We start from the raw sequence: 27837 nt of genomic DNA on the forward strand, positions 1-27837 counted from the left end.
AAGAAATATTATGGATTTTGAATATGTGGATATTCATATTTGACAATTCGTTACAAGTTAGATGAAAATTAGAATATATTATGAATATTGATTTTTTTAGAATGTTGATTATTACGTTCAGTTATACCACATACAATATTAACAAAGGGAGATATGCTTTTATGTTGAATCGGGGTAGGTTGCTACTGGCATTACTGCTGGTGCATGGGCACTTTTGCTCCGCGTGCGTGCACAGTTGCCCATAAATAGGTCTGCGCATTTGCAGAACATTTAAAAACGGGGGGGAAAAAACATGCTGTGCCAATTGGGGATCTGTTTCAGAGGCGTGGCAGGCCTGGATTGCTGCCAGTTCCAGTGACCCAGACCTGCAAACCACTACCGGTTCAGCCGAACTGGTAGGAACCCACACCTCTGTGTTGAATGCATTCTCAGAAAAAAATATGCACTTCTCCTTTAAGGGTAATCAAATTTTGGAGACTTTGTGCATAAATCATGATCCTAATGTGAAACACCATATTTTACAGGATTTTATTTCTATTTCCTTATGTTTTTTCTTCCCTGGATAACCCATCCATCCACCCATTTTAGAATATTCACAAACTGCCCCATTTCAAACTAGGCTTCACCCGCTTAGCTGTGGAATCCAGGCAAAATTTTTTGATGGCCTTTAAGAAAGCCCTGAAGATCTGGCTTTTCATTCTGCTACCCCATGATGGTATATGACACTACTGTAATTATATGACTCTTGTGCCTTTTCCCAGCATGTTTTATTTCATTGCTTTATTGTATCATTTATTTATATTGTTTTTTTAATATTTTGTTAGATACCCAGAATAACAAATAAATAACATCTGTTAATATAGATAATCTTTACACTCACTATGTAATCGTCTGTTTGAGAAAACTCAGGCTGTATGGAAGCAACCAAGTGGAAAACATGATATATCTAGCTAGCTCACAACTTTATAATGTGCCTATTTATCTTTTGTAAGTACGACTCATTCAAATCTAAGCCTATTTTTTTTTCTGTATCTCTTTTCAAAGTTACTTACCAGTTGTATAGTTGTCATATATTTTTTCCACCATAAGTGCTTATGAAATGCTGGCCCCAGCGTACAAAGTCCATAATAGGTGTACATGATCACATGAACCATAGCGTTGAGTAAAGCATGGAATGTTCCTAAACCTCCTGTAGAAAGGGAGGCAAGATATGTCTCAGTCATGCAATCGTCACATTTTTATTATCAGTCCAAAGCATGTCATAGTTGAGGCATATCAGAGAAACACAGAAATAATAAGCATCCAACAATGTACTTCAATCCTGTTTTCATAGGTTTCTACTAAAGTTGTGTTTATGACTGGCTAATGCATGGTTAACCAATAATCCACAATGTACTGAGTTTCCATAGCTGCCTGGGTTCATATATCATTCTGAGTTACAAACTAACCAAACACATTTTGTCCTAGCATCTAATGTAAAGCTTGTCTATATGTTGGTGCAATGGGTGAATGCCATTTAGAAGAAAAATTCTGTATGGCAAAATGCAATGCTGCATGCAATGCTACAGTGCAGACTTCCCAAAATGGTGCCCTCCAGATGAAGTCCAAACACAACATACAGGATTTGCAATCAACATGGTGAATTATGTGCCATCAAGCTGTTTTAAACTCCTAGTGATTATCTATTCACACTGTTTATCAGACATTAATACAATTGAGTGGGTCCAGAAGTATTTCACAAGAAGAGTACTCCACTCCTCTGCTCACAATAGAATCCCTTACGCCACCAGGCTCAAAATTTGGGGCTTGAAGAACCTGGAACTACGCCGCCTATGGTCTGACCTAAGCATTTTAGCATTGTCTGCTAAAACGTCCTACCTGTCAACAACTACTTCAGCTTCAACCTCAATAATACTCGGGCAAACAATAGATACAAACTCAAGGTAAATCGCTCCAAACTCGATTGCAGAAAATATGATTTCAGCAACGGAGTGGTCAACGCCTGGAATGCTCTAGCTGACTCCATTGTTACATCCTCTAACCCTCACAGCTTCAACCTTAAACTGTCTACCGTGGAGCTCACCCCATTCCTAAGAGGTCCATAAAGGGGGCGTGTATAAGCACACCAGTATGCCTACCATCCCTGTCCTACTTTCCCCATTTATTTGTACTCATTTCCTTTGTTCATGTCTATGTTTATACTTATACCTGTTATCTTGTACATGTTTGACAAAATAAAATAAAATAAAAATAAATACTGATTAGGAATTCTGGGAATTATAGTTCCAATGCATTTGGAATGTGGGTTAGCGGCTGAATGGTTAAAATGAATGGATGGATGATCAATTTGTACCAACACTGCCATCATTTGGAAACAAACTCACTTTATAATAATGCTAAATAGGAGGAGGAAAATTTAAGAAGGAACTTCACAAAAGCAGTAATTATCCATGCTGGACGCCCTCTATATTAGCCTGATCAGACTCTCTTATTTATTTAGCAGCAAAATAACTTGCATTCAACTAATGAAGTGAGGAAAGCTGGGGGTAATCAAGAGTGGATTCAAGTAAAATGATTGTTCAGTTGTGGTGTTCAAAACCTAAGTGGTTCTCAGACTTTTAGCATAAGAATAAAATACAACAGATTTTTTGTGTTCAAACAAGTAAATCTATCTGATAAGACAATGCTTCAATACTTATTTCTATATTTTGGAGTTTTTTCTATATACTCCTGCTCCCAAGGCCATTAACATCAATAGAAAAATAAATGAAAAAAATGCATGTACACCAGTGGTGGGTTCCTGATCCCGTTCCAACCGGTCTGATGGAAATTTTATTAACCCCAGAGAAAAGAAGGCTGGTGAAGGGAACCATGAATAAGCCTTTGCAGAAGGATCATGCAAAAGATCCAGACTGGACATGGTTACTAAAGGAACCAGATTGGGAACCTAGTCCATTCAGCTGCAAAACTATTGGACCTTAATTTTGTTAGGACTCAAACAAAAGTAATGAACTTAGAGAAGGTCCAGTTCTCAGGAACTAATGAAAAGAACCTCCGAGCCCATGCTTTTTCCATGACATAGGTGTGTGTGTAAGAGAAAATTGAGTTTTCTTCTTATGTGGGAAAAATGTATATTTATGCTTGCCTAGTAATTGGACTGGTACATGCACCCCGGGGACTGGAGAAAATGTCTTCAGAGAGTAAGATCTGAGAATCATTCTATATGTTTTACTTGTCTTTTTCTTCTCACTGCTATGTATCATCATCCTGAACATGATTGTATTATGTTTGCATTGCTAATATGTACTCCTGAGATATTAACCTTGCCAAGATGCAATGCCAAATAATAAGGCACTATAAGAGGCAAGACTCAATTACAGCTAAAAATAGAGTCTTGAAGGGGGGATTAAGGCAGGACATAAAGCGAGATTTGGACATAACATGAAACAGACTCAGACTATAAGTCTTCCTGGGGGCCCCATCTATCCCTTCTATTTTGTTACACATTTACTGAGTCTTGAACCGGAAATTTGAACTCTGGAAATACAAATGTTCGTGTTTTTGATGCTTTGAATACAATATAAAAATGTGTGTTTGGATTAGAACGCTGTTCATATATTAGAAAATTGTTATCTCTATCTGAACCATATAGCCAAATAAAGCTATTTTTTGATCTCGCAGTCCAAATCTCCTGATTTTCTGCAACAATTTCAAGGGTTTTTTTGTTTTTGTTTTTTTAGTAAGTGTTGAACGTCTTTAAATCCAAGATGAAATAACTTCTGAGTTATGGAGAATTGGCATTTGGTTGCCATTATTTAATTGGGATTTTTAACTAGTTTTCATCAAGTCTGGGAGAACAGCCAATGTTTGGAATCAGTGATTGGGGTGGATGTGTTTTATATGATTATGCCTGAAGAATGGCTGTTGCAGGTTTGAAAATTTTTTCAAAATGTCTAATGCTGCTGTTTGGTCCAGAAAAATCCACATTGATTATACTCAATCTGCAATAGTAGAAAGTGCATGGAATGTATTTTCTGCAGCTTTTAATTAGATCATCCGTCAAATCTAAGGGAAATAATAAACCAGAAGTCTATAGCAGAATCTACAGCGAGTTAAAACTGGAGCAATGTTAAGCAGCAGTGCCTAAAGAATTTGCATGGATCTTGTTCAGCAAGTTATTTATTTTCCTCTAATTCCACATGCAGCTCTGATGACAAAACCATTATTTAAGTCTGTTACAGCATCAGCTTACCACAACATTCATGAACAATTATTTTAAATGCATAGTGTCAAAAGGATTTTTTTAAGTGTTCTGCTTTTTTAAAAAAAACAATCACCAGTTATGGTATCTGAAACATGAACAGAGTTGTTATGGCACACATTTTAACTAATGTTTGTCATCTGTTTCAGATTGTGCATAGTAATATGGTGAAAAGGACTCTTGTTCACCAAAGCTGCCCACATTGTTGTTGCCGATATGTTTTGGCTGGATCTCCCTCCGCAGGAGCACAATAGAATACCACCCTACTTGCTTTATTTTTGTCCTTGAAAGCAAATAGCTTCTTATTCCACAAATTAATTACATGTAATCCTTGACTACAACAATTCATTTAGTGATCATTCAAAGTTATAACGGCGGTGAAAAAGCGACACCACCATTTTTCACATTTATGACGATGGTCCTGTGATCAAATTTCAGATGCTTGGCAATTGACTCAATACTTATGACAGTTGCAGTTTCCCAGGGAGAGATATAAGGAGAGACTTATCAAGTTTGCAGATAATACAAAGTAGGGGAGGGGGGAGAGAAGAAACGCAAAATATTCTAGATAGACTACAACTGTGAACTAAGATGAATAGAATTTAATGGGGAGAAATGGGTATAGTAAAAGGCATAAGTACTGGAGGGGGAGGCCTTGGCTTCATAGAATTCTAGAATATATAATTTGGAAGGGACCTTCTAGGTCAGGGGTATCAAACTCACAGCATCCCGAGATGTATCACAACTTTTTTTCTCTTCACTAAACGGGGGTTTGGTCAAAGCCAGTGTGTGACGCATCTGGCCTACGGGCTTCAGGTTTGACACCCCTGTTCAAGGTCATCTAGTCCAACCCCCTGTACAGGATTCAGTTTAATCATCCTAGGTAGATAACCAACCTGCCTGTTTGAAAACCTCCAGCAAAGAGGAATTTTCCACTGTTCTAGGCAGACTCTTTTACCGCTTAAGACAGCTGCGCTTGTTAGAACAAGACTTTAAGACCACTAGGAAAAAAGATACATAGGACCTTTAAAAAATATCAACCAGCAGCAATCCTGCCAGCAACTTGGCAGAAATGTGTGAAGGTATTTACATCAAAGTCAAACATGAGCCAGCAACATGATTCAGCAAGTGAAAAAGGCAATTTCTATCTTGGGCTATATTAACAAGATCACAGAGTTCAAGTCACAGGAAATAAATGTTAAAATCTACTCTGTCAGATTCCACTTGGCACAATTCTGGGCATCAAAAGACAAGGTGGCGCAAGTTCAGAGGAGAGCTATCAAAATGATGAAGGGTCTGGAAACTAAGTCAAATGAGGAACGGTTAAAGGGTCTGAGGAGAGGAAAGACAACTGAGGGAAGATATGAAACCAGTCTTTAAATACCTGAAGGACAGTCATTTAGAAAAGGGAGTAAACTTATTATCTAGGACAGTGGTTCTCAACCTTCCCAATGCCGCGATCCTTTAATACAGTTCCTCATGTTGTGGTGAACCCCAACCATCAAATTGGTGTCTCGGTTCCTAAGACCATCAAAACTATGTATTTTCCGATGGTCTTAGGCGATCCCTGTGAAAGGGTCATTCAACCCCCAAAGAGGTCCCGACCCACAGGTTGAGAACCGCTGATCTAGGACCACAAGGGCCAGAACCAGAACCAATGGGTTAAAGCTACAAGGAAGTAGACAAGGTTATATGCCAAGAGGAATTTTCTGACTGTTTGATCTGTTAATCAATAAAACAAACTGCAACATAAAGCAGAGCACTTCACTTCAAACAGAACTTGGGAGGATCTTCAGAGATCTAGTGACTCTTGCATTGGACAAAGAGATGGCCTAGATCAGTGATGGCGAACCTTTTAGTCACCAAGTACCCAAACTGCACATGCGCACATGCCCAATGCATGTGCAGACATGTGCATGCACTTACATGTGCGCACACATTCATGGACATGTGCAAATGTGTACATGTGTGTGCATGCGCAGCAGAGACCGGAAAACCAGCTGGCTGGCGGGAGGCGGGGCATCCCAACACTGGCAACAGGTAAGATCTTTTTCTTTCGTGAGCTTCTGTTTCATCGTTTGCAGGGAAACAAGAGCTCATGAAAGAAATGACATGGAGTTCTGACCTTGGGCGATGGTGCCTGTGCCAGCAGAGCGCACTCTGCGTGCCACCTCTGGTACATGTGCCATAGGTTCTCCATCATGGGCCTAGATTATTTCTAAGGTTCCTTCTAATTTTATTATCTACATCAAATAAAACAGGCATTGTTGAATGCTTCCTTTGGGTCATATGTTAAAAATAACTTACAAATTCAATGGGTTCCTTTTTGCCATACTGTATAATATGCTACACCACAGTATAGTGATTACTGTATTTGTCGGAATATAAGACGCTCAAAGGTTTTGAAGAGGCAAATTAAAAAAAAAAGTTTTTGCACTCTGCAAACCTCCCCAAAACCGCCTGTTTTTCGTGAAAATGGGCCCATTTTTTGTAATTTTTTTTTGCATGGATAGCCTTTAGGAGGCTTATAGAGTGTACCTGGGGGCTGGGGGGGACAAAATTGATCAAAACACAGCCCATTTTCCCCCTCATTTCTGCCTTCCCCAGCCCTCAGGAACTCTCTGAAAGCCTTCTACAGGCTCTGCACAGCCATTTTGGTGAAGGGGGTGGGGTTTCAGGAGGCAAAAAATGCTGTATTCAGTGTATAAGACGCACCCAGATTTTCAGCCTCTGGGTGCGTCTTATACTCTAAAAAATACGGTAAATTACTGGACTAAAATATAATAAGGAAACAGCTTCAAGTCCACATTTGCAATGAAAACCCACTGAATGAATTTGAGCCAGTCAGTCTCTCGCAATAAGCCCAACTTATGTCTATGGAGATTCTCAGTCATCCAGGTCATGGTTGTCCCAAAGATGCATTTTCAAGAGACAACTGGACTTTCTGGTTTTTCTTTGAAGACATTTAACTTCTCATCCAAGAAGCTTCTTCAGAGCATCTGTTTTAGAGGATTCATATTGCTAAAAATCCATCTTCCCCCATACTTTGAACCTATGCTACATGCATTCCTAAACTGGATTTTTGATCATTTTAAAACAGAAAAAATATAGAAAATTGAAGGCAGAAAAAGCCCCTGTAGTCCTTTGAATCTGCCCCTTGAGTTTTTGTTCTGTTTAATCAATTAATTGTTATTGTTATTTTAAACTTATTTTTTTTTATCTTATTCATTTTTAAAATTTTTGTTAGATGATAGACCAGTGTTTATCCCAAGCATGTTTAAACTCAGTTACTGATTCACTAGTTACGCTGGAAGTTGCTTTCAAGTTTCAACTACTCTTTCTGTGAAGCAATACTGTTACTATGCTATTAGGAGAGTTAATTTTATCTCTCTTCAAGCTGCCTAGTATAAAAAAGATTACACATTCTATTCCTTTCCTGATAAAAAATCTATGCTATTACATTTTCCTTACACTGCAACATAAATAAAGTCTCAGGTAACTTATATTCAACCAGTTTTAGATCACAATGAAGATAAGGAATGAGAGACTAAAGCAATTTCTCCCTCATCTCAGCCTTCCCTAAATTTTATGCTGTTAATTGGTTACTAACCACAATCAGTTATTTATTCCGGCAGGTTAGTTCAGTTTAACGTTGTCTAAAGTTAAGACAGGTGTTGATTTCATATAGTATGTTTCAAAGGAAACTCATTTGCTAAGACTCTCGAGATTTTAGTTTTATTGCACAAATTTGATCTTCCATTAAGCTTTACTTCCTTCCCTAGGAAATTACATATCATAATGTGAATGTCTCATATTGAGTTAAACCTAAAGTATGATTTATTTAATAAACCATGGATAAATAGCAGCTTACTGAGTGACATAAACCTAATCACAAAGATTTGCAAATCAAAAAATTTCCATATTATGAAAACATATGAACAACTATATGCTTTGATAAGGAAGGATAAACTTGATATTTATTTTGAAGGAAAGAGGGAGTATGAGTTGAGTTGAGTTGATTATATATTATGCAGCCAATAATAATCTTTCTCATTCCATTGTCTGAATGTCATTATTTGTTTTCATAATACAAGAATAATGACTTAAAAATCTATAGGGTTGTAATACTATTCTGCCTCTTGGAAGGGGGGAGAGAACACTGCAGGACTGCTCCATAGGTAGAGGCTAGTGTTTGCATCATGGAGACCAGGGGTGGGTTCTAGCTTCTGTTGCTGCCGATTCGTTCAGGGACGCGCTTCGTGCATGTACGTGCTTTGCACGTGCATGCGCAGTAGTAAAAAAAATGCTTCTGTGCATGCACAGCAGCAAAAAACAAGATGGTAGCGGCTAGGGCGCTGCTGATAGAACAAGTTCAGAGGCGTAGCCAGCCAAGTTACTACCTACTCGGCTGAACCAGTCTGAACCAGTAGGAACCCACCTCTGATAGAGACCCATTCTCCCCTCCTTATCCACTATAAACAACTCATAAGGAAGAAGGTAGGCATAAACATTATTTTTTCTTACTTGCCTAATTTCTGCTTTCTTTTTTTTCCCCTTTCCTTCCTCACAGTGCCAGAATTAAAGAGTGGGAAGGGAGGAGAAGTCAAGGAGCTTTCTATCTGGAGCACTTATTCCCTTATTTTTCAGACTCTCTAGTAAGATAACAGAATTGCCTCTCCCAGTTCTATACAAAGACACAGTCGTTCTTTGTTTCATCTTTTCTTTCAAACAAGCTCTTTCCTCAAAAGAGAAAGCAGTAGTATCATTAAGAACATTTTCTCAAATATTCATTATCTTTACATTAAGTTCACCTTGTTTGCACATGAGTTTAAGAGTGGGGGAGAAGCAGGTTTCAAACAGTCTTTATGTTGTTTGACATACAGTTTTTTATTTTCTCTATCTGCTCCCTGTTCTCTTCTCATTTTATTTATTTTTTTGCTAGAACACTATTAAGAACTTCAAGGATTTATAGATTTCAGCTTAATTATGGATTTGCTGATGCTCTGATTTGGCTCACAATAGATCGTGCACCTAAATAACCTGATACAAACTAGAAGAAGACGACAGTTTGTTTTTTTAAAAAAAACAACAGCTAAGTAAACTACTTAGAAACCAAATGCACCCCCCAAAATGGAATACTTAGTTTTGTTATTTGGCCAAGTGTTGACACAACTCCTCTCAGCCCACAAAACTCTGTCATTATTTAAAGGCACCCTTCAACTTGAAATCTGAAGTTTTGACTACCTGGAGCAAATTTGACTCCGAACCACCAAGTCCATGGCATGATTGTATGATGAAAGACATGTAAGAATGTCACCTGGGCATTCTTTTTTCGAAGGATAAAGAAGACCTGAAATGAATCATATTTAAAATGAGCAGTGTGAATAGAAAGGTAAAAGTTTGTTATCTGATTTACATTTTACAGATGAAAATAAATTACAAATGCTAGCATACCTGCAAAAATCAAAGTAATTGGTTCAAAATAAAAAAAGCTGGTTTAGACCAAGTCAGGCTACTGGTCCCGCTAACAAGTATTGTCTCCTTCTTATCATAATTATCTATGATCTCTGGCAGAGGTCATTCCCAGCTATTAAAAACCTACAATTTTGTTGATTCTACAGCATCTAGAATTCCCCCCCCCCCAATCAGCCATAGATGCTAGTGCTACTGGGAATTATGGCATTCATATGCTAAACTATACAGTATATTCTGTGTCCTTTATTTTCATAAAGGATAAAAGTAATATGCCCTACAATAGAGTCACAGCCCCACCTAAAACCGCTTGAATAGTGCATGTAAATCATAAATCTATGATATAGAGCTCTAGTTCAAAACAATTTCATAAGGCTGGGAGTAGCTGGATTGGGAAATAAAAATTGGAAAGATTGTTTCACATTAATACAGAGCCAAAGGATCTTCTAGAAGTCTTTGGATCTCTCTTTTATATTATATTCTTTATATAAGAAACACCAAGGCCTACAATAGGCTTGTAATAGGTTTCCATCCAAGAACGGAGTCATCATTTTGTGCCTTACTGAAGAAATTGACTTTCCATATGATGGTTCCATATTGTTTATTTCAGGTTATGATCTATCAATGACTGAAATGTTTTTCAATGCATATTTTCTACAAACTTTTATGTTCTGTTTCAGAAATTATTCTGCTAACTTCTTGGGTTTCGGTTCAGGGCTCACACACTGACTTTGATTGCACAATTTGGTTTTTTCCTGACTCTAATATTCAATACAACACTTAGATAAATTTACAGTTTGCATTCAGAGCACTTTTAGGGGTATTAAGAACACAGCTCCCAGAAATCACAGTTTGGAATGGGGTGAAATGCTGACAGGTTCTGGAGTGGAAATTTTGAGTAGCTCAGAGAACCGGCAAATGCCACCTCTGGCTGACCCCAGAGTGGGGTGGGAATGGAAATTTTGCAATATCCTTCCCCCTGGAGTGGGGTGGGATTGGAGATTTTGCAGTATCCTTCCCCTGGACTGGGGTGGGAATGGAGATTTTGCAGCATCCTTCCCCTGCCATACCTACCAAGCCACACCCACAGAACCGGTAGTAAAAAATATATATTTAAATTTCACCACAGGTTTGGAATTCTGAAACTTGTCCAAAGATATCTGAAGAGCTAAGTTTGAAGACTGGACAAAACTTTCTATCAATTAAATCTATAGATATGGGTAAAGCACAGCATCATTATTATGAATAAGTAATGAGCAGATCTTGACATGGCCATTCTCAGTGAAAGAAGAAAAGTGAGAAACTTAGCTGTCTGATTTTTAATACCAATTCGTCTAATTTCCAGAAAGTTTTCACCCATTCAGTAGTATCAATCTAACATTTCTTCTAAAGATGACAAATACTCAATATACAAAGAAATCCCTGAAACATATGATACTGTTTATTAATCAGTATTTTATTATGTACACAGACCAGAATATATTTATTAAACTATATAATCATACTCACAGTGTCTAGCAACTCAATGAATTTGGAAAAATAATACAGCCAGCAGACACGAACCATCTATAAACAGCAAAAACATTGAGTAAATTCAACACTGTATGAAAATTCTCCATTTTATTAGGCATGATGAATATTTTATATATACAGCGTTAAACTGACATTCGACACTTTTGTAGGAAAACTGAAATATCCCTATATGATTATCCCTGAGGCAGAAATAAGTAGAATCCAGTGAAGCCTCTAAAACAGTGGTCTCCAACCTTCATGGATTTGCAAACTGGCATGGGGGAAGGGGATGATTCTGCGCAAGCAGCAGGCATGTGCACATAAATGGAGCTGGGCACATGCGCCCACCAGCCCACAAGTGCACACTCACCCATTGCTTCTGCAATCTGGTTCTGAACGGCTGCTCAGACTGGTTCTGAACGGCTGCTCAGACTGGTTCTGCAGTCTGGTTCTGCTTCAGCCTGGGGGGCAGGGGTATTCAGAAGGTTCTGACCAGTTCTGGAGAACCGGTAAATACTACCCCTGACTGGCCCTGCCCCCATCTATTCTCTGCCTCCCGGGTCCCAGCTGATCAGAAGGAAATGGGGATTTTGCAGCAATCTCTGTGATGGGCCCAGCCCTCTGGAATGACCTCCCCCCCGACATTAGGATTACTACCGACCTCCGCTCCTTCCGTACAAAACTCAAGACCCACCTTTTCCAACTAGCTGGCCTGGCTCAACTATAGTTCTATCTCCAATCCTCCTGGCAATTTTATACTTTTTACATTTTAAAATTTTAAATCGGGGTATTTTAATGTTTAACCTTATTATTATTGTTGTTTTATGTATTGTAACAATTGTTGTGATTTTATACCTCCTCCGTGTAATGTCTAACCGTGTAATGTCTAATCGTGTAACATGTGATTTATTTATTGTACGCCGCCCCGAGTCCCTTCGTGCAGAGGGAGCGGCTAACAAGTCTAATAAATAAATAAATAAAAAATAAATAAAAATCTTCCCCTGGAGCGTGCAGGGAATGGAGATTTTACAGTATCTTTCCCCTGCCATGCCCACCAAGCCATGCCACGCCCACCAAGCCACGCCCACAGAACCCGTAGTAAAAACAATTGAATCCCATCACTGGTTGGCCTTTGGTATAAAAGAAAAACACAGCTACACAATTGATTGACTGATAATGTGCCATCAAGTCATTTTTCACTCCAACAATCATGAAGCTACATAATAGGATTTTTTTTTTAGAAATTCCCATAAGCCTAAACAAAAGTCACCTCTTGCTTTTTATTAAATTGAATAGATTTCTAACTGGTCTGGTCCTGTTTTATGGCCTGTTGTTCAGTTTTACAAACTCAGTAGAAAGACCAGACACAGCCCTAATTTGGATTACAATAGTATCATTACAATACTCACCCTGAGCCCCATAGGTGACTTGGAATAGTCAACTATATCACAGCGAAATGTATAGCCTGTGGCCCAGCCAGACATGAGGAACTAGAAGAAAAGAATTTAATGTAATATTTAGTTTTTACAAATCATTGGATTGCATAAAAAATTACAGTAAGAAGAAACCACACCATACACAGCACTGATGAATGCTATAAAAAGCTCCAGGGAAGTGCTTTTTTATGTATAGATTTGCTGAACTTTTTTTTAAAACCGAATAAACTATAAATGGCTGGCTTCATATAATCCATTAAAGTACAAACAAACCTTATAGTAGTTTAGTGTGACATGTGCATTCAGCCTGCATTGCATGTATAAAAACCGGCTGATTTTCTTCCAAACAACAGTAACAGATCACTAGCTCACTCAAAAAGGCCGGTTTCAAAGAACAAAAAATGGTTCGATAGAGATTGCGTGCAACTAAAAAGGATATATAATATGGAATACAAGAAAAGTAAAAGTGTCTCCTGTTAGATTGGGTAATGGATAGGCACACACAGGCTTAGTCCGAGTGCTCGGTGACTGGGTCATACGGAGTCGGTGGGGCGTGCATGGCCATTTTGTGTTCTGAGGGCATTTTGAGTTTGTCGCTCAAAAATGGCTGCTCGAAGCTGCGCTGAGCTCCGGGCTGGATGTACTTGCTGGATCAGTACACTCTTTTCGGTTCGCCTATTTGCCTTCCAATCCCACCTTCATCGCCAGTGTTAGATTGGGTAATGGATAGGCACACACAGGCTTAATGGTAACAACAGCTCTTTATTATAACACAACAAGTAAGAACAATCCAGCAAAGGTTTGAGTCTGACAGCAGCCCTTTTATAGGGAGCTGTCAGACCCTTTGACCAATAGGATTAAACCTCTGTTCCCGCCGGAACAGAGGATCTTGATGGAAACCACTGTAGTTGGTATAAGTATCTAACACCCACTTTGAGGATCACACTTACTACTTAAAGCAGCTGAAAGCTCAATATAAGAACCTTCTAAAAGAAAAGAAAAGTGCGGCTCTGAAGGAGTCTTGGCATAGACTAATTACGGCAGTCAGGACAAAAAATACATCCCTTTTTTGGTACATCACCAGGGGATTGGGAAAACCTCCCCTACCTACAACAAATCAGGTTCCGATTCATGCCTGGGAAGAGCATTTTAGGGAGCTTTATGCAGATCCTGACTATGTAACCAAGGAGAGCCAAGCTAGTTTGGACCAAACTCCTTACTGGCCCCCTGTTACACCAGAAGAGATATCCTGGTTGATTGGAGCCCTAAAGGCTAATAAGGCACCTGGGGCTGATAATGTCCTGCCGGAAATAATTTAAAAAATGCTAGTTGGTGGGCTCCACTTTTAGCATCACTGTTTACATTTATAGATAAAACAGGCCATATACCTAGAGATTGGGGAGTAGCAATTATCATACCAATTTATAAAAAAGGTAATAGAAATGACCCAGGCAATTATAGACCCATTAGTCTTCTAAGCATTATTAGTAAACTGTATGCCAAACACCTAAATTATAAACTTCAAGATTGGCTAATTTCAGGGGGGATAATCAAAGATGAACAAGCTGGTTTTAGAGAAGGAAGATCTACAGTGGATCATATCTTGGTACTCCACCATTTAGTACAAAAATACATATATATACATATATATATATATGTGTTGTAATTGTACTGATAAATAAATAAAGTCATACCAGGGGTTGTAACACAAATACATATATATATATATATATATATATATATATATATATATATATATATATATATATATATATATATATATATATATATATATATATATATATATATATATATATATATATATATATATATATATATATATATATATATATATATATATACATACATACATACATACATACATACATACATACATACATATATATATATATATATATAAATCCTCTCTTTGTGGCCTTCCTTGATTTTAAGCAGGCCTTTGATTCAATATCCAGGATCACCCTCTGGGAGAAATTAAAATGCACCACTATCGATAAACGCCTCCTCTTCCTCATACAAAAATTGTATGCCAATTCCACCTTGAAAGTGAGGTGTAATCCCCAAGGGAGTTTTACCGGCTCAGTAAGGGTACAAAAAGGGGTACGGCAGGGTTGCATCCTGCCCCCCTCCCTCTTTAACTTCTATATTAATCCACTGATCGATCTCTTACAGAACCCTGATTTCCATCCTCCTAACCTAGCACAACACAAAGTGCCAATTCTCTTATATGCTGATGATGCCGCTATCATTTCACAAACCCCAGTAGGTCTGAAGAGAGCAATTAGGGCAACACTCAGCTATTGCAGGCAAAACAAGCTGGTTTTTAACTTTGATAAATCAAAAATTTTAGTTTTTGCTAAAAGACCAAGCCAATACTCCTGGAAAATAGAAGGACATAGTTTGGAACAGGTTAGAACATTTAGATACCTTGGGGTGGTTTTCCACTCACAAGGGACATGGAAGGCACACCTGGATTATACATTGCAAGTAGCCAATAGGTCCTCAAATGCAATTAAACATTTCTTTTATACAGGTGGAGGTCAGTTAGTACCTGCTGCTTTAAAACTTTTTGAGGCCAAAACATTGCCACAAATTCTATATGGGGCACAAACAGGAATCCTTGCAAAGAAAGACTTGCTAGAAACCATACAAACCAAATTCCTGCAAGCCATCTTAGCTGCACCCAATGGAACTCCAAATGCCCAGTTAAGAATTGAGACAGGCGTGCCTCAAATTCAGGTAAGAGCCTAGAAGATGATTATCATTCATTGGCTTAAAATGCATTTCTTTCCAGAGGGACTGTCTCCACTAGTGTTGACTGACAATTTCCCCTCCCCCTGGAAACAGGCAATTGACCACAAGCTGGGCTCTTATGGGCTCTCATCATTATTCTTAATGTCCCTAGGCTTTGATCAAGCAAAGCAAGTAGTAATTAATCGAATGAAGGACATGGAGTTCCAAGAAGAAATAAATAGGTTGCCTCTCCACAGTAGGCACAGAATCAAACAGGGTGTGTGGGAATCGGCAAGATATCTAAATGACCTGATTTTCCCAAAGCAAAGAATAGCTTTCTTCAGAGCCAGATTTAACATTCTTCCTTCAAGCACTCTTCCAGGGCAGGTATAAGAGAACACCTATAGCAGAACGAGTTTGTATATGTGGTAAAGGAGAAGTGGAAGATCATTCACATGTTCTATTACACTGCGAGCTATACAGAGCTTGTAGGTCTGCACATATTCTCCCCTTATTAGAGAGATTGCCAGGGAGGGCAGACAATTTTTATCTAGGCTTTCTCCTCCAGGACACTAACCCGATTACCACGTATGCAGTGGCAAAGTTCTGTGCTGCTACAATGTTCATAAGAAAAAAATTGGCTACAGAAGTATAGTTGCCATCTTGTACCAATTATCTGGACATATCTCTAACAATCTTTGGACCATTGTATTTACTCCTATACTTAACGGCGTTGCACCCAGGTAAACCAGGGAGTGATCCGAACAATCTGAGAACATGTATGTTATTTTCCACTTGTAATGTCAATACTTTTTAATTATATCTTAATGTCAGTACTTTTTAACATATGGTAAAAACTAATGTGTATTGCTGGTCTTTGACCGTAATAAAGATTTACTTCCTTACTTACTCTTCCACACAATGCCTTCAAATGTGTAAAATTTAATACTCAAATGGATGAGAAGCAAAAGGTCTTCAAAGGAAAACAAAATCCAGTTGCCTTTTGAAAAAGCACCATTGGAACTACCAAGGGAACATACATATTTGAAACAAGGAGAATTTTATTTAAGTTAAATCCCATAATATTTTTTCCCAAGAATTGGCTTCGAATGTCAAAGATCCAAGTTTGCTTAGAGTCTTTGTAAGCAATGGGTATTCCAGAGTTTGTATAGCATTATCACTGTAATAATTAAATATATGACTGGATTACAGTCCTATAAAGTGCATTTAATTATATTTTTTATTCAGGTTGAAATTAAATCATTTTTTCTTTTGTTTCATCCCCACCTTATTTCTTTTTGGGGTAGTCTCTAACTTGTTTATATCCAAAGCTATCTACGAGACCCATTATAGGACTGTGATAGAAGAAAGAGTAAGCAATACTCATTTTATAAGCCCTGATCATATCTCACGAAGATTATGCATAGCAGTTCACACTATACCGAGAAACTAAAATGTAGTTTTGATTTCAAAAGTATTTCTGTATACCTAAGTTACATAAATCATTAATATTTCAGGAAAATCCTTTGTACACCTCTATTAGAACAAATGAGCAATCTTCTACTTACCTCATATGTTATATACATTGAAAGAGCCACTATGCCAAAGTTATAAACAAACATTAATTGCCTCAAATCAAAAGGCTTTCTGTTCTCCATGTACTTTGGCCCTAAATTAGTGACAAAATATATATAAGTTCCAAGAATAAGTGCTTGTGGGAAAGGTGAAGACATGAGTGGGTAGCCATCAACTCGTGGATCTGGAAAAGAGATATTAAAAAGTATTTTAATATGTCTAGATTTTGACTTAAATAACAAGCATATTCTTTAACCTAAATTATTGCCTACCTAATCTGGCTGTTTGCCAGTTCAAAAGCACAGGTTTTTTTTATCTTAAGTTTCTTGTTTGCTTTATATAAAAACTTCACATATACATTACACAATGTATGGCTTCTCATTTAGCCAAAGCTAAAATCATAACTGGTGAAATTATTAAAATATTTGTATGAATGTACAAATTACCTATTTTCATGAGAATTATAACTAGAACAAACAGCGGTTAAATATTTTCCTTCCTCATAAAGTTATTCTATTAATTTAGCAATATTTGCTACCTCCTATAGATATTTAAGATCTAGGTAAAAGTTCATCTATGCCTATTCAATAGTTTTCAATACAAAAACTAATTCATATCGTTCATGATGTTCTTTGAGCTTGGGTGTGTGCTTGCAGACATTTCACTACCCAACTAGATAACATTATTAGCACATTAAGAACTCCATAGTTCAACTCTAAGCTACATATATTCTCTTTTATGGAAAAACTCATTCATCTATATCAGCGATGGCGAACCTTTTTTGGCTCGCGTGCCACAAGTGGGGGGAGCGCAGGGGGGTCGTGTGCGGGCGTGCTGCACCCATAATGCAACGCATTACCCCCCCATTTTTACATGCTTTTTTCGCCCTCCCCAGGCTCCAGAGGCTTTATAGGAGCCTGGGGAGGGCGAAAGGAGCCTTCCCCGCCCCCCCGGAGGACCTCCGGAGACTTCAGGGACCGTCCGGACGGTCCCTGAAGCCTTCGGAACGCTTAAAACCACCCTCCGAGCAAACCGGAAGTGACTTCCGGGTTGCTCGGAGGGTGGTTTTAAGCATTCCGAAGGCTTCAGGGACCATCCGGACGGTCTCTGAAGCCTTCGGAGCGCTCAAAAGGATCCTTTACTTGAATAATATTCAAGTAAAGCATGACTTTTATCTCTCTTCATTTCATTTATTGAATTTATAGACCGCCCCCTCTCTCTATTTATATCATTTAACCACAAATTTTCATCAGTTGTAGAAAATTTTCTGGCAATTTTCTTTCATATAAAAGATGGCCAAGCCAGAAAAAAAATGAATTTAAGAGTAAAAAAGAGAAATATTGGAGATATTGAAAAAGAGGTCAATGTTTGTCATGGAGGCATTTTGGATGAAAAGGAATAGCTGAATCTCTCCCAATATGTTGGATTTCAAACCCCAGAATTCCTAGTCAACGTGGCTTTAAATCTATTGAAGACTAGTCCAAGTTTTCAGGTTGGGAGGGGGAGTAGAATGTCTAACTCCTTAGTATCAGAGCATGTTAATAATAATAGAAGAAATACTAATGCTCTGATGGTCATTTCAAAAAATTCTTTGTTACCGAGCACCTAGAAGCCAAAAGGAACATATGTGCCAAATTTCAGGTTTGTAGGCCTTACGATTCTGGAGATTTCGTGATATCTGTGTGAGTGTTTTTGCGTTTATATATAGTGAGATTAAGCTAAAGAACATCAGGCAGATAGAAGTGAAATCATGGCAGATATTTATGTTTTCAACTCCTCTGTCACACCTGTGGCAATGCAATGAAAACCTTGGAAGAAAATACTGAATCTTCCTACCATGTTAAATTGTATGCTGCCCAATGTCCATAAAGAAATATTTTAAGAAAATATTAACTTAAAGAGACTATGGGATATCAACGTCGCTACAAATTCTGCATTCTATTCAAATTCAATATTATTTGTAAACAATGCAAATAGTCATAGTGATTTTTAAAAAGCCAATATAAATAAGAGTCAAATATTAGAGGGAGGGAAAGGATGAACAGGACAAAGATAAGAAAATTCTAATCACCAGAAACCACTGGAATTATTTACTAGTTTCACACATCACACATAATTACTTTATATATTAGCCTAACATGTAAACCCAGCCAATGTCAAATGGAGAAAATGTTGTTAAGATAAAAATATTAGAAAAGATGAAGACATTGTAAACAGTATTTAATAAAAAGAAAGATGACTGAATTTGTATAGCTCTGGGGGTTTTCTCTTTTCAAATGTTCTTATCTAAAGCGCACGTTTAATAATTTTAGAAATAAATTATATTTTTTAATTCCTACTTCTAATGCTTTGACTCTCATCACACTTTAACACTTGCTGTATTAAACCTGTATGTAATATTTTAATCTTTCTGAAGCCAAATGTCTTTTATTCTGAATCTAAAATCACTACCCTATCCTTCAACTTTCTTTTGCTGTTGGCCAGGATACTCTTAATTCTGAAGCCAACCCTTATTCCAATCATGGCCAGTAGTGTTGAGAAAGCAATTGATCCATCCTAATGGGAATTCAGAAAAAAGTTCCCACAAATGTTGCTCCATGTTTTAAATGGCCAAAGGCAAAGGGTATACATTTTCCTATATACAATGCTTCTTCCATAAAGCCTGTTAGATTAGAACACTTTTCTCTTTGAAGTCTTATGTTTTAATGACAGATAGCCATTGATGAGTGGGAACATTTAGTTTTGCATTGTGACCTGAAGCTATTTCAGTTCTCAGTTACCTTCTTTATTTCAATTCTTTTACAAGGTTTAATAAGCTACTGAGGGCCACTTGTTATTTCAATCCCTACCTTTCCAAATGCACCAACAGTCATCAGTTCAGTGGCTAAAAACTGATTCATGAAAGAATGTGATAATGCATAAGTACTAAAACAATAGCATTGCATATTTTTTATACCTGCTTTTAAAAATTAAGGCAATCACAAGGAATATCAGAATGCCATCATAATCATTATTTTATTTGCTAAACCATGTAAACGCCCATGCTTCCAAAAACAAAACTATTTATGTATTTTGAATATAAATATTCCCTGTTCCGCTGTGTCACCTTTTTTATTTTCTGAATGAATGTTTTGGGGGCAGGCATGAGAGGAGACTTATTAGAAAATGCCAGGGTTAGATTCAGCATCTTGATATGGTTCCTTAAAGGATACTATTGGTTGCTAGTGAGAAATGAGAAATAAGTCAACACCTTAAGACTGTTGCCCGTTAGCTATGTTTACAGTAAACAGAACAAATATTACATTGCCTTATCTTATTCACTGGGAATAAGAGTGGGAGCTCTGGTGGTGCAGTGGTTAGAATGCAGAATTGCAGGCTAACTCTGTCTACATCCAGAAGTTCAATCCTGGCTGGCTCAAGGTTGATTCCATCCTTCTGAGGTCGGTAAAATGAGGAACCAGATTGTTGACTACGTAAATCACCGAGAGAGTGCTGTAAAGCACTATGGGGAGGTATATAAGTCTAAATGCTATTGCTATAACATGCCAGTTAGATCATTTTATCATCCTTACATTAATCATTCTTACGTTTTTAGCTTAATGCACAACTCTTAACTAGAATCTTTTAAAGATATATCATTTCCATCTCCCTCTTCTCAAAAACAATGTTAAAATATATGCTGAAGTAGCATCTTTAAAAAAGTTACACTATATGCAAATAGAATATACTAAAAATGAAGAAATTTGTGAAGAACTAAGTTTCACTGCTCTCGCTCTTCATGTTTCCATAAAAATATCTTGAAGCATTATTTACGTTTGAGTTGTTACATGCTTAAAGTATAATGAGATATATTACACAATTAAGAGAACGTTATCAAGAAGAGGACATACCAGCATCTTTAATCCAGTTATCATAAATCAGTACAGCCTTCGAAGTCAAATTGGACAATGCCATTTTCACAAAAGTACATAGGATTCAGGATTCTTCCTGAAGGCAAACAGGTTAGTATATGTTATGAAATCTGTAAGAAAAAAAGGAATGGTAAGTTTTTTTCAGAATTTATAAAATCAAGTAGATGATTGTTATGAATTTACAATATTTGCATAATACTGTTTTCTGCCTTAAGCAGTTCATTCCCCATGTAAATAATGTAGTCACGTTATGTTCTGTCCTTATGCTCTTAGAAATACAATTCCAAGAAACATTTTCCAGAAATAAACCTTAATTAATGACCAGAACCAAAATGAAGATCAACTTCATGACTGTAACTAAAGCAAAGAACAATTTGAATAATTGAATAATTCAAATAATACTATCAATAGTATTCAGAATTCTACTACTACAATACACTGAAAACCATTTCTACATTTATCAAATTCGATTTTCCCATTTTTCTCTGCTGAAGTTATGAAGAAGTTGGGCAATGAGGTTATAAAAATTTAAACACAGTTTTTCTTATATTTGATTTTTTTTTTACTTTAAACAGTAAAAAAAAATCCATTTTTCTCAGGAACAAAATTGTGTGATTAAAATTCCGTAGTATGTTTATTTACAGCATGAAATTGATATACCCTCTCAATTCTACTTAGCTATGCAATCTACAATATATTATACTGATGCAATATTAAATATTATAGTATTAATATACATTAAAAGACAATAACAATAATGCAATAATGCATAAAAATGTGACCAAGTTAACACTTGCCATATTTATCTACAATTGCAATTTAGCAAATGCTAAGTTTTCATATTGCTATGATAAGGAACAAGAAACTTGTTCCTTTCATTCATACACCTTTTGAAATTAGTGAAACTTTATACCTTTACTTAAACTACCACTATTGGAAAAACAATTCTCCAAGAATTAAATATTTTTCACTATTTGCCAACAGTTCGCTCTACTGTCTCAGTCCACTTGCTATACAAATGCCATTCAGTGTACATGCCCTCCTAGTAAGGCAATGTATGTTTCATCTCATCTCATCTCATCTGAGTCATTGTATATTCAACTGCAATCATTTGGATGAACTAAAATCAGCACTACTGTAACAAATAATTAAAACTCACAACCCAATGGCACATGCTTATTTATCTCCAAAAGCTCTCCAAAATAGCTGTTTTCACTCAGCCCCACTGGAAATTAGCAATTTAGTGATGCCAATTAAATGTAATGTCACAACTCAATCAAATACCACTAAGTATTTTCCAACCTCCACAAACACCCAGTAATCATATTAACTAGTGTATGCAGCTTTAGTCCCCTCATTAGTGATTCTCTCCCAGCTTTGGATTCCATGTCACATTGTATATGGGTGTGGCTAGCTGGTTCTTATTTTTTTATGTACTAAATCTTATATTCTATTTTTATTCTGCTGCCTTGATTGTATGCTGCCCAGAGTCAGTTTGGAGTTGGGCGATACCTAAAATGAATACATTTTCTCACCCAAGACAGCTATTCCAGTTCCACTCACACTTGGAGTTCTTTTGATGATAGACCTGCCTGAGGTCACTAGATTCCCTCAATGCAGTTTCCCTGTCTCAAGACCTTTAAAAGCCAGGCTCCTTGACACACCACCAATTCTACACTGAGTAGTCTGGTCCAAAATTCAACCTTCGTTCTTCTTGCAGGGAATGGCAATTTTGCAGACTCCTTCCCCTGGAGTGGGGAGGGAATGGAGATTTTATAGTATCCTTTCCCTGCCACGCCCACCAAGCCACGCCCACCAAGCCATGCCCACAGAACCGGTAGTAAAAAAATTTGAATCCCACCGCTGCTCAAGATACCTAACTGGCAGAGTCCTCCAGCAGAATCCTCCAGCTGAATACCTGTGTCCAGCCAACTTTAATATTTAACATCTTACATTTAGCATATAAATGGACTTATGCATTTACGGCAGACAGATATCAGATTAATATAAACACGATGGAAATCTTTATTTCCATGAATTGTAAGAAATCCTAGATTCTTCTAGAAGATTTCTCTACTATTCATTGATAAATAAGAATTTAAAGCTAGAAGTACTCTCTGTAAGAGAGTCTTCCGGACAGAGAGTCTTCCAGCAGCCAGCCCACAACCATAGAGCGCACTTTTAGAGAGACCGCTGCTAGAAGACTCGGCAGCTGAGTTTTGGAGTTTGGAACCGGAGAAGACATTATGCTCGGAGTGCAGCAGCGGCGGCGGCAGCTGCAGGGAGAGCTGGGTCCGGACATGTTGAGGCTAGGAGGCATACCTACTGGGAGTGGAACAGGCGCTCGTACAACCCCCTTCTCCAGCCAGGCAGACCTCCATGCACTGACCTAGGGGGTATCCCTAATGTGCCAAGCCCCAGGAGCTGGGAAGTGGGCAGAGCGAGCAGCGTGCCACTTGGCTTGGCGCCTTAGGGATACCCCCTAGGTCAATGAATGGTGCTCTGCCCGGCTGGAGAGGGGGTTTGCTGGGCGGTTGCTCGTGAGCTTGGTCACCTCATGGCTGCTTCACCCCTGAGGCTGTGCCTGGCTCTTCAGGAGCCAGTTCGCAAAGGAGCAGCCGCCTGGCAACCCCAAAACAATAAGCCCTCCTCTATAATAAGCCCTCCCCTATAATAAGCCCAAGGCCATATTTTGTAAGTAAAAGAATATAAGACCCTGTTGTATTTTCGGGGAAACACGGTAATATAAATTCTGCATCATCTCCAAATCTCCAAATTAGGCTTACTTCAAAAATTCCATAGAAATGCTGAGACAGCAGTACAATTTGCTGGTGCTTCCCTTCTTTTTCTTTTCCCTAAACAAGTAAAAGCATATACTCCAGCTAAAAGGTACTTTTTCATAAAGGACACAGAAAATGAAACCCTTTGCAGAAAGTATTATACTTTCATATAATAACTAAAAAGACAAAGAAACACAAGATATTTATATAGTCTCTTGCTCCTGTGGAAAACATAAAATAGCTCACAAGATAGGTAACATCTAACACAGCTGTGGAAAATTTCAACTTTTAAATTGTTTCCTATGTTTATTCGCATCTAACAAAACTCCACTAGCAAGTTCCAGAATGGAACATTCTTTTTAAAAAAATACTTCAGATGTTTAACACCAAACCCAGGAGAATAAGACTGCAAGATGTGTGGTTTCTCTTTATCCTTGATCGTTGTGTAAGCAAATGTATGAAATTTATTGAGCAATTGCATTCTGGAGTTAAACAGCTGAATATGGCTGGCTAGGAAGGGATAAGGATAATACCCAAGTTTCACATTCTTACCTAGACATTTGATTCTTTTGTAGGATGTGTTCCTACTGATTTGCTGAAGATCTTATTGTATAGGTTTCACCTTGCATTTTTGAATTTCCATGCTGAGATGTACAGAATGTTCTAAGATTGAAACATTTCAAGTTTTGAAACATTCTGTTTGAAATTCAAAACATCTATTTCAGTGTTACCGGAAATGTTGTAATCATTCTAGAAGGATTCTTAACTTAAAGCTTACCTGGAGTTGTTGGAATAGCATTAGCCCATTTCCATTAGAGCTCGAACAACTCCTTATGAAGTTGGAACAATTGTTTAAGCTCAAGAGGTTTTATCCTTTCACCTTAATTTTGTCAGATACACATAACAAACACACTTAAGATCAGGAGTTAATAACAAGAATTCATGTTTTCTATAGAATTATATGTGCTTTTTACAAAGAGTAGTACAGGTAGTCCTCCAATTATGACCATAACTAAGCCCAAAATCTCGGTTGCTAAGTGAGACATTTGTTAAATCAGTTTTGCCCCATTTTATGACCTTTGTTAGCACATTTGTTAGCTGAATCACTGCGGCTACTTAACACGGCTGTTAAGTGAATCTGGCTTCCATATTAACTTGTCAGAAAGTCACAAAAGGTGATCACATGACCCTGGGATAGTGCAACCATCATAAATATGAGGCAAGCGTCAATCAAATGAATTTTGATCTTATGCCCATGGGGATGCTGCAACAGTTGTAAGTTTGAAAAATGGTCATAAATAACTTTTTTCAGAGCCATTGTAACTTCAAACAGTTCCTAAATGCACTATTATAAGTTGTGGACTACCTGTATCTATAGCAAGAATGACTCCACAAATGGCATGATATCATTATACAATTCTGTATGTATGTGGGTTCCAAAGACTGACCCAAGTACCAAAATCATAATATCTTATTTCATCCCATCTCTGCAGTGTGGATAAAAACAAGAGGGCGGGAGAGGGAGAGGGAGAGAGAGGGGGGAGGGAGCAATGTTTCCTCTAAGGTGCGCGGCTGCACGGCTGCGCACGTGGCAAGAAAACACCGTGCAGCAGTTTTCAACTGCCGCGCAGTGATTTCTATTGCCACAGGCTCCGGAAGCTGGGGAGGTCCTTTGCAGGCAGCTAGAATGGGCCACCCGCAAAGGACTTCCATGGACTTGCTTTGATGAGCACGGGGCGACTGAGGGTAGTTGTGAAGCCCCAAAGCCCCCGCCGCCACCGGAATAACTGCTGCCACCTCCTCCTCCTACTCTAACAGCACTGCCGGATTTGGCGCCCGGCGCTGCGGCTGACTTAAAGCCACCAAAGCTCCAGCCGGCATCCCCGCGTGTGGCAGCGCCGGCTCCCCTCCGCACGGAGCACCTGAGCTCAGCGCCGCGTTACCCCTGCCCCCTCCTCCTTCGCCGTGCTTTTGAGGAGCCATGAGGCTGCAGGAGCCAATAGGAAGGCGGGGGGGGAGCAGGGGGAAAAAAGCCTCATGGCTCCTTGAAAGCACGGAGGAGGAGGAGGAGGAGGAGGGGGCAGGGGTAATGTGGCGCTGAGCTCAGGTGCAAATGTGGTGGTGCTGTTGGAGGAGGAGGAGGTAGCAGCAGTTATTCTGGTGGCAGCTCGTCAGCATCTTCAGCAGCAGCCCTGCCTACGATGAAGAAACCAAAGATGGAGCAGATCCACGCAGATGACGTCACTGCAACATGACTGGTGGAGGAATTCTGGGAGTTGAAGTCCACAAGTCTTAAAGCTGTCAGGTTTGAAGACCTCTGCATTTTTTTTCTAGGGGTGGAAGGGTCTTGTAACATGACAGCTTTAAGACTTCCATGCTTCAAATGCCAGAGTTCCTGAGCCAACAGGACTGGAGGAGGAATTCTGGGAATTGAAGTCCACAAGTCTTAAAAGCTGTCAAGTTTGAACACCCCTGGGGTCTTTTTTTCTAAAGGGTTAGGGGAGCAAGGGTCTTGTAAGTTGACAGCTTTGAGACTTGCACACTTCAAATGCCAGAGTTTCTGAGCCAACATGACTGGAGGAGGAATTCTGGGAGTTGAAGTCCACAAGTCTTAAAGCTGTCAGGTTTGAAGACCCCTGGGATTTTTTTTCCCTAAAGGATTAGGGGTGCAAGGATCTTGTAACTTGACAGCTTTAAGACTTGCGTGCTTCAAATGCCAGAGTTTCTGAGCCAACATTTTGGTTGCTAAGCAGGAGCGTTGTTAAGTGATACTATATAACACTTTTAATTAAGCGGGTACCTTGAAGAAACATAACTTTGAGTTTCAAATAATACTGATTTCGTTGTTGTCTTAGGTGACATCTGTGAAAAAAGTTCAGGTGCTCAGGCATGAAAATGTGCCGCTCAAACACTATACTTTTCTGCTCACATTGAAAAAAAATTAGAGGGAACATTGGGAGGGGGAGGGAGAGGGAGAGGGAGGTATGATTTATGGACACCCAGGTTGGGAAAAAACTGGATAAAATACAGCAGCCTAATTTCCTAAATATTCTATTTCTTTTTTTATAGTTGATTAAATTTGGCAGTAATGTGTGGAGAATGCAGCCTCAAACTCCTTTGAAGGAAGCTGTATTTTCTTGGCAGTACAATTCAGTTGTTGAGGATAAGCATAACTAGACAATATAAACAGTGGTTCGATAAATAAAGCAGGAATATATAACAAGGTGTAAATAATTCTTACCTGAATTAATAGATTTAAGGTATGCAGGTTTCCATGCATTTTTAAAATATGCCTTTTAAATCCATTGAAGAGGACATGCATGTGCAACGATCATATCTGAAAACATTTCCTAAGTTTCTAAGTAAAAATCCCACTCCCTCATCCTAACTCCCAGAAAGCTTTTTTAGTCTCACTACCTGGTTTGAGTCACAGAGTTAATGGTGAAAATAAGAAATGCCATTTTAAAAAATAAATAAATAACCCAAATAAAACAGGCAATAACATAGCAACCTTCAAACGTGGAAGGAGTAGACAAGTTTCCAAGGGGAAGGAGCAAGCAAATATTTAAACTGTCAACAAAAAAATGAAGTCAGCCTGCTGTTATTTTTTTAAACAGGCCTTCTAAAGATTCCTCATAACTCAGAATCCTGCTGCACACTCTAGGGAAAAAGGGCAACGACTGGCAATTTTGTAAAAATAAATAAATACCTTTATATGGACTGAGGTATGGCTAATCAACAAAAGTGCATATAGTCAAGGCTATGGTTTTCCCAGTTGCAATGTGTATGATTGTGAAAGTTGGACTATAAGGAAGGTTGAACTCCAAAGAATTGAGGTATTTGAACTCTGGTGCTGGAGAAGACTCCTGTGAGTCTCTTGGACTGCAAAGCGATCTACCGGTGAGTCCTAGAGGAGATCAACCCTGATTGCTCTTTAGGCGGCCAAATCCTGAAGATGAAACTCAAAGACTTTGGCCACCTAATGAGAAGGAAGGACTCACTGGAGAAGAGCCTAATTCTGGGAAAGATTGAGGGCAAAAGAAGGGACGAGAGAGAATGAGGTGGCTGGATGGAGTCACCGAAGCAGTAGGCATGAGCTTAAATGGACTCGAGTGGATGACAGAGGACAGGAAGGC

At 38.4% G+C, this 27837-nt stretch overlaps 1 protein-coding gene across 3 annotated transcripts in view; it reads right to left on the bottom strand.

Moving 5' to 3' along the window:
- The window catches only part of ELOVL7 (ELOVL fatty acid elongase 7), a 44509-nt gene that overhangs the window by 850 nt on the left and 15822 nt on the right, over window positions 1-27837 (bottom strand). For all 3 annotated transcript variants that reach the window (XM_081943758.1, XM_081943756.1, XM_081943757.1), the window contains exons 2-7: window positions 20901-21031; window positions 17004-17194; window positions 12655-12735; window positions 11243-11299; window positions 9506-9611; window positions 1053-1189 (exon numbers count right to left, since the gene is read on the bottom strand). In XM_081943758.1, coding sequence (XP_081799884.1) covers window positions 1053-1189; window positions 9506-9611; window positions 11243-11299; window positions 12655-12735; window positions 17004-17194; window positions 20901-20964 — 636 coding nt within the window. In that variant the 5' untranslated portion in view covers window positions 20965-21031. The remainder of the gene's footprint in view (window positions 1-1052; window positions 1190-9505; window positions 9612-11242; window positions 11300-12654; window positions 12736-17003; window positions 17195-20900; window positions 21032-27837) is intronic.

The sequence above is a fragment of the Natrix helvetica genome (assembly GCF_964273705.1).
Source record: "Natrix helvetica genome assembly, chromosome: 2".
Lineage (NCBI taxonomy): Eukaryota > Metazoa > Chordata > Lepidosauria > Squamata > Natricidae > Natrix > Natrix helvetica.